General features: G+C 45.1%; 1 protein-coding gene across 3 annotated transcripts in view; it reads right to left on the reverse strand.

Moving 5' to 3' along the window:
- The window catches only part of ADRB2 (adrenoceptor beta 2), a 93,478-nt gene extending 86,260 nt beyond the window's left edge, over positions 1 to 7,218 (reverse strand). For 2 of the 3 annotated variants that reach the window (XM_061616880.1, XM_061616882.1), the window contains exon 1: positions 5,302 to 7,218. In XM_061616880.1, the coding sequence (XP_061472864.1) occupies positions 5,302 to 6,502 (1,201 nt within the window). In that variant the 5' untranslated portion in view covers positions 6,503 to 7,218. Of the gene's footprint in view, positions 1 to 391; positions 2,332 to 5,301 lie in introns of those variants that run through there. The other variant, XM_061616881.1, reaches the window with a different exon arrangement.
- Positions 7,219 to 7,689: the final 471 nt, after the last annotated feature.

A 7,689-nucleotide genomic window follows, 5' to 3' on the forward strand; every position in this document is an offset into this window, starting at 1 on the left:
CATTCCCATAATAACTTGGCCTGAGTAAAAACAAACCTCAAAGGTTTATGAAGGTGCATTATGGGACAGAAAATACGATTGTGAGGAAAAATCCTTGTGAACTGCAGAAGTGAGAGTTTGGTTGTTCTTGGAGTGGATGGAAGAGTTTTGTGAAAGAACTGAATGTTGCATGTTCTGCAAACAGCATTTTCCACAGACTCAGCAGATCTTTTACCAGTTCAGCCTGAAGGAGACAGTCTTCTTCTGTGTTTCCAGAGAAAGGAACATCCTAATCAAGCACATGTCGAATAAAGATACACCAGTCAGGGGACGCCATTAATGAGTGATGTCCACTGTGGTGTTTGCTAAGCAAAAAAATGGGAGTATCAAACAACAGAAAGTACATCAGTGCTTTAATATGTACAAAACAAAGAGTGGCAACCCCAAATGCATTTTGAGCACAAACACCTCTTCAACAGAGAATACATTCCGGTCACTTTCATTAATAGTCATTTGTAGACTTTAGATCTCGTTTTCAGAACTCCTTTCAAGATTTATTTATTTTGCTTTCAATGAGATGCCTGGCCTGCAGACAACACTGTGAACAGCCTAACACAAAAAGATAGCAAACATCATTTTCGTATCAAAATGCAAAGATTGCACATGCTTCTCATTGCTTACAATTCTTTCAGCAAGCTCGTGCTTGAAATTACAATGCTTCAGACAATATACAAAATAAAAGTCAATATTTTTATATAAAGTGCTCTGTTCCCCCCTTGTTAAATGAGACTAGATCCTAAAGAAAATCTGAGCTTGTAGGTAAGTCTTTTAAAGACAAAACAAAAATTTATTTCCCGTTTTTTCCCCATCAAGACACTATTCCAGGAAATGTCTTATTAGAATCCTCAAAGACTGATCCAGATGTTCTTAATTGGCTGCCTGCAGCATGAGGTACACCATTATTGGTCAGTAGCTATTTCAAGCAATTAAAAAACTGGACAAACACATTCAAAGCATAAGATATTAAAACAACAGCAATTCTGTGCTAATGGGAAGTCTCTTATAATAAGAGAGCCAAGTAAAATTACTTAACTGAAACAGAGTAAACCAGGAAGCTATCCTATCACTCAAAGCATCATTTCAGAGATGGAAGAGCCTTCAAAAGCCATATGACATGGCTCAAACCTAGGCAATTATCTTGGCCTCTTAGATATTTATGTTGAAGGAGGGACACAATATACTTTCTTGACTTTCCCCTGATCCACATCTTTTGTTCCTCTCTCTTTTGCTGCTGTTATTAAGATCCACTCCCAAATGACACACTAAACCATGGTTTATCAGGACAAGAGTGAGCCACTGCAAGCTTTGGGCTTGAGTGCTCCCCACTCCCTCTCATCCTTTAGCATGATTGCAAGGAGATTGGCAGCATTAACTTCCATTTTTTATTAACGACAGCTTGTCTTTTCATCTGATCCAGACAAAGTGTGGCTGATCTTAACTACAGTTAGTTGAAACAAACCAACTTCAAAACAATGAGTTATGAAGTTGTCTTGTTTCAACAAACCATAATTAAAAATAACCAGAGTTCTGATGTAACACTAAACTGCAGTAAATAAAAATAGACGTGAAATCTTCTAATCTCCTCCTCAGATAGCGAAGAGGGGCACACAAACCCAAAGCTTGCTGCAGCTCATTCCCATCATAGTAAACCATGGTATATTGTGATGTCTGAACTGACCGATAGTGAACTAATATAATTAAAAGTGCTGAAAGGCAGAAATCAACATTGCAAACTTAAGAAATGTGTACAAAATGAAAAAAAAATAAAAAATAGTATTATAGTTTACTCTTTTCAATTTCCCTGATGTTTACAGCAGTGGGGGGAAAGGTACTGCTCTGGGGAGCTTAAAATAGCTCTCAATCCCAGAGTTGGGAAGGCCTTCAGTTCAGCGATCCAGATACTAAGTGGAGGAATTAGAATAATAATCCGTAAGAAGACAAACAGGAAAGGAAAATGTGCCACTGCCTTGTACAGGCTGCAGATTGCATTATAGCCTCTATGTTTGCCATAGGCACTTTCACATCCCCTTCTCAATCATGTTCTGAAAATAAAGTGCAGAGGGGCTGATGAACTGTATTTCAAAACGTCAATTGATAGTTGGATCACCTCCAGGTTTGTTCTGCGATGTGATACGGCTGAAGACCTGATGCTGGAGCTTGACTTTTCCCTCTGCAGCCCTGCAAAGGAGCCAGCACTTGTCTTCCACCCACTTCACACCTCCCGCTCCCCTCTTTCTTACACCTGTTGATTCACGTATGAATATCAAGTTCCCATCTGACAGCCCTGAAGAACTGGCAGCCGACATAATGGAGACCCAGAAGAAAAGGAAAGCAACATGTCAGAAAATCTAACAAGCCAGACAGCAGGCAAATCAAAACTGGCCTGGGCTGAGTCAGCGTTTCACTTTTGTCAGCTCCATAAAAGGGATCATATGTCTTCCTCTGCAAGACAACCAGGAGTAAGAAATAGTATTTGAAAGGTTGGGGTGACCTCTAGCACTGAGATTCAAAAGGGGCGCTTCCTCTGACACTTTCCCAAAATTCAATTATTTTTCCATCATCCTCTTCTGTCCAGTGAAGATATAGGACTTACAGTACAATCCTGTACATGTCAACTTGAGAGTAAGTCCCATTGAGTTCAATGGCTCTTACTTGAAACTGGGAATAGGGTTGCAGCCTTATTTCATAGAAAACTATATACTGGCTAAGGAATTTCTTGAAGTTATTTCAGGAATGTGCCTAGGAATATTGAATCCTTGAATTCTTTGAAATACAAGTGCAGTGAATCACCAGCGTTGTTGCTATGAGCCCACCTGATTTGAGAAAACATGCATCCTTCCTTTCCTCTTCCTCTGTGCATTTCTTTTAAAGAGAGTTAGGCTTTGATTGCCAGATGAGGGAGCTCTGTGCCAATGGAGGAATCAAACAAATTTTTAGGAAGCTGCCTTATACTGAGTCAGATTATTGGACCATCTAGCTCAGTTATGTCTACACTGTCTGGCAGCAATTCCCCAGGGTTTCAGATAGGGCTCTTTTCCAGCCTGATCTGAATTGCTGGGGGTTGCGCTGGGGACCTTCTGCATGTACAGCAGATGCTCTATCACAGAGCTATGGCCTTTCCCCATTATATCATTTCATTCTTCCATATTTCATTACAAATATGGGGTTGTGCATGACAGATAACTGCATCATATTCTGCAACCGAAGGAGACGCATATACAGCTACTCACACCACAGACTGCCAATGTCTGCTGTAATGCACGTGCACACCACACACATACATATCCACAAAACTGAGTTGGATGGTCTCAGGGAGAAGATAATGCATCCCCACCAACAGCATAAACCGTACTAGTAAGACTCAGTTCCAAATGTGAAAGCAAAAAGGTTTCAAGAATTATTACACATTGCTAGAATCCAACAGTCCTGGCATTTTTGTTTGTTTGAGATTACAATAAATGTGACACACTGTACACCCTGCTCAGATCAGGGAACCGAGGGTAAGCTTGGCTGACGTGGAGAATGGCAACAAGCTTTGTTATGGCACACACTTTCCGCTTTTGTTCGGAAGCATCAACACTGATTGGTTTAGCAAAATATCATAGAATGATTTGTGGGCCCAGCAGTCCTCCCCAAGGAGTAGCAGAAAGTGAAGGCTGATTTTACAGAGACAAAAAAGGGAAAGAGTCTGGTGGTGTACAGGGAAGTGGCTACATACAGCTTAATGAACCTAAAATACAAATGGCCACATAAACTCTTTATTTCACCTATACACCTCCAGGCAGGAACGAGGTAGAGCATCAAGCACACTGGGTACTAATTTAACATATCAAAAAGAATATAGTGGTCCAGATCAACCCCGTATCTATTCCAGAATTTGTTGCCTGTGGGTTCTTGTGGGCTGCGCTTTAGCCAAACAGAAAGAGGGAAATTTGTGGAAAGGGAGCATTTATTGTCTTAATTACAGTTTAAACCGCTTAATGCCTTTAAAGGCATTCCATAAACTTAACTAGTTAGCAAGAGGGGCCTTAAATGGGAACTACTTGCTAGCTACTTGTTGATCCAAAACCAGCAGAGCACTGCTCACAGCAATAAATACCTTTACCTTCCTGTCATTGCGACTAGAAGTCAGAGAAGGACAAATGAAATCATTGGCACAGCAGGTGATTTAGCTCCTCTGCCCTCAGAAATGAAATGTTACTTTATATTGCAGTACAAATTAGGCTAAATATATTTCACTCCCCACCCTGGGTTTCTTGCTGTCATCTTCTGGATTTTGGCAAAGGCAGCAAAAGATTCGGTTTGATAATTTTACAGTAATGAGGCTTAATCCTGCCATTGAAGATGATGCCATTTCCATTTGCCAAGACTCTAAATATGGAACAATGAGCCCAAGCACAGGATACCCTTGGATTATTAGTCTGGGGACGTTACAATAAATGAATAGCAAGGGAGGCCTGGTTTCAGTGCAAAGCAACGCTAGGCGCTTCTTTCACAACTACATAAACATCTATGTTTTGAAAAGCGCTGGCTAATGAAAATGAGGTAACATTGGGGTTGTGTGGATAGAAATATAGACCTAAACTGAAAGGGAATTGACAGGGATGTTTATTGTGTTAATATCAACACACATCGGGTATTAATGATTTCAAAGATTAAACTTAACAGGTTCCTATGCTTGGAATAGTCACCCGCACTTGAACACGTTCAAGCAATTCGGCCATAGGGGCAATATATATAAAAAAGTAAACAACTGACTTTACAGATTCCTAAAAACTCTACAACCAGCCCTAACTTCTTGCCATAAACCAGTCTTTAAAGCTAGCGTCTTCTGATGAGAGGGCGAGCCCTCAGTAGCACCAAGTTCCTTCTTGAGTGTAGGGATTTCATTTTTAGGAATAGCAGCTCAGTTCAATTTTATTCCTACACCTGTGAGGTAGATGAGCATGGTAACACTACATCACAACGATAAAGTCCTTTGTGGGCTGACTCCTACATTGTCTTAACTCTTGATGGAAGAAGGGGGCTCAAATATGGATATTTTCAATTCCACACGTGCCCATCCTTAAATAAATTCCATTGCCTGTTAATAAACTGTGGGGCACCTCCCACATTTTGGGTAAACCTTTGCTTGGTGGCAGCTGACATGCAGCCACTACATTCTATTCTCTGCATATAGTAGTAACAGCAATCACGATAACAGGGAGTGACTTGTGCTATGCGCAGTCTCCTGGGAGTTAACGCTACCATGCAAGACAGTACCTTTACAGTGCAAAAACTCGTCCCCAGTATGGGGGTGGCCTTCTTCACACAGCAATTCTCTAGCCTTCTCTTGTCCCATGTGATAGCCATTGTGATCCCCATTGAAGTCGCCTTTCCCATTGCTGTTGGAATACCCATTGACGTACATTTTCAGGGCAGACCTCCGGAAGCAAAGGATCTCCTGGAAAGCATACCTGAAGTCTGGGCTCCGGCAGTAAATTAAGGGGTTGAAGGCAGAATTGACATATCCCACCCAGTTCAAAACTTTGTACAGAAACGTGGGAATGACATCCTCAGAGACAACATGTACTATGTTGACAATGAAAAAGGGGAGCCAGCACAATGTGAAGACGCCCATGATAATGCCCAGGGTTTTGAGAGCTTTGTGTTCCTTCAAGCAAAACTTGGATGTCCTCCTGTGAGTTGCCCTGCCAGCCTGTTGCTCCTGCTGCAAACTTTGCTGGTGGAACCGCCCTTCACATTTGTCTATCTTCTTTAGCTGCTTCCGGGCAACCTGGAAGACCCTGGCATAGACAAAAACCATGACCACCAATGGTAGATAGAAGGAGATGATAGAAGAAGCGATGGCATACTCTTTGTTGGTGAAGAAGTCACAGCAGGCATCGTCCTTATAGCACTGTTCAGCCTTCTCATCCTCCCTGGCTCTGTACCAGTGCATTTGGATAGGCAAGAAGGAGGTTAGGAGAGAAATGACCCAAATTAGCAGGATTACCATCCTGGCTTTATTCTTGGTCAAGAGGCTTTGATACTTGAAGGGGGAAGTGATGGCGAAGTACCTGTCCACGGCAATGACGCAGAGAGTCTCAATGCTGGCCGTTACGCACAGCACATCGATCGCGGTCCAAAACTCGCACCAGAAGTTCCCGAACTTCCACGTGCGCTGGATGATGTGGCTGGCTCCGAAAGGGACCACCGCCAGCCCCATCAAGAGGTCCGCGCAAGCGAGGGAGGTGATGAAACAGTTGGTGACCGTCTGCAGCCGTTGGAACCTGGCGATGGCGGTGATCACCAGCACGTTGCCAAAGACGATGGCCAGCACGATCACGGACATGAGGATGCCCATGCCCACCAGCCAGCTCTCGTCAGAGGCGGTGGAATTGCCCGCGCTCTGGCCGCCGCCACCAGTGCCGTTCGCGCCCAGCGTGGCGTGCACAAAGCTGGGGGCGCTAACCGCTTCCATAGCGGCCGGCACCTCGGAAACCAACAAACTAACTTTTGGTCCTTTTTTGCCGCCGCTCTCACTTCACGGAAGTCTGAGCAGGTCCGAGCGGAGGATCCGTCCGCCACGCCACCAGCTCCCTTCTGCGCGTCAGCGGATCCGAAGTCCCCAAGTCCCCAGCCGCTGAACCTTTGCGGCACTCTGCTCTCCGTTGCTGCTACAGGCACGCTGAAGAAGATCCAAACTTGTGGAGCGCACGCGGGGTTTGGCTGGGCCGGGAGCCGCGTGCAGCCAGCAGCCTTGAAAGCATTTGTTTGCTCGGACCCCTCCGGTCACCTCCCTTACTGACTAGAACTTATCCAGAGCCCGTTATGTTGGGGTGGGGGAGTTTATAGGAACTCCTAATTGTGACGCCAAGCATCGCCCAGCCAATAGGCAGCCAGGAGGGTGCCACACACAACGCGACACACGCGCAGGCACACTCACGCTGCGAGCGTTGCTCGGCGGCTGTTGATCCTTGCGTGCTGCAGCTACGCTGCCGGCGCTTCCAGGTAGACAGATTAAAGCCTCCGCTTTGAGCCGCCCTCCACCGCCAAGTCTCCGATATCCCGTCACCGACCCCACTCTCTTCTCCCCCTCGTTTTTGGCACCTGGCTGGGGAAGCAGTGTCGGCTACCGAGAGCAGCAGTTTGTTAAGAAATACTTGCCCCGCCCCTCGTGGCGCTCAGAGCTGAGACGCTTGGCGGGAAGGGTAGAGATCCGGACGAGCTGCGGTGCGCCGTCGAGCCTACTCTTCGGGTGCAGGCTCCACAGGTGTGGCGAAACTCCACCCAAAGAAGAGAAGCTACACCCAGATCTCGCTTTGCAACATACACCGCCCTCCAACAGTCTGCTTTACAGCATCCCTTGCCTCCTCTCCCTGGATTCCTTTAGCCCACACGCCATAATACTCGACCTATTTTAGCATCTCTTTGGAGCGAATGCACCCCGATTCTATAACCCTTGCACCTTGCAAAGAGTGCCTCCTGTCATGCCTCCTAAATCCTATGCTCTACTTGTCTCACGGACACTTCCATTTTCTTGTACTCGCTTGTACTAATGAAATAAAGGAAAGGCTGTAGCTCAGTGACAGAGCATCTGCTGTGCATGCAGGTTCAATCTCTTAACAACTCGAGGCAAGGCTTGGAGAGGATCTTGCCTGAAAGCCT

This window comes from Rhineura floridana, chromosome 3 (assembly GCF_030035675.1).
Source record: "Rhineura floridana isolate rRhiFlo1 chromosome 3, rRhiFlo1.hap2, whole genome shotgun sequence".
Taxonomy (NCBI): Eukaryota; Metazoa; Chordata; class Lepidosauria; order Squamata; family Rhineuridae; genus Rhineura; species Rhineura floridana.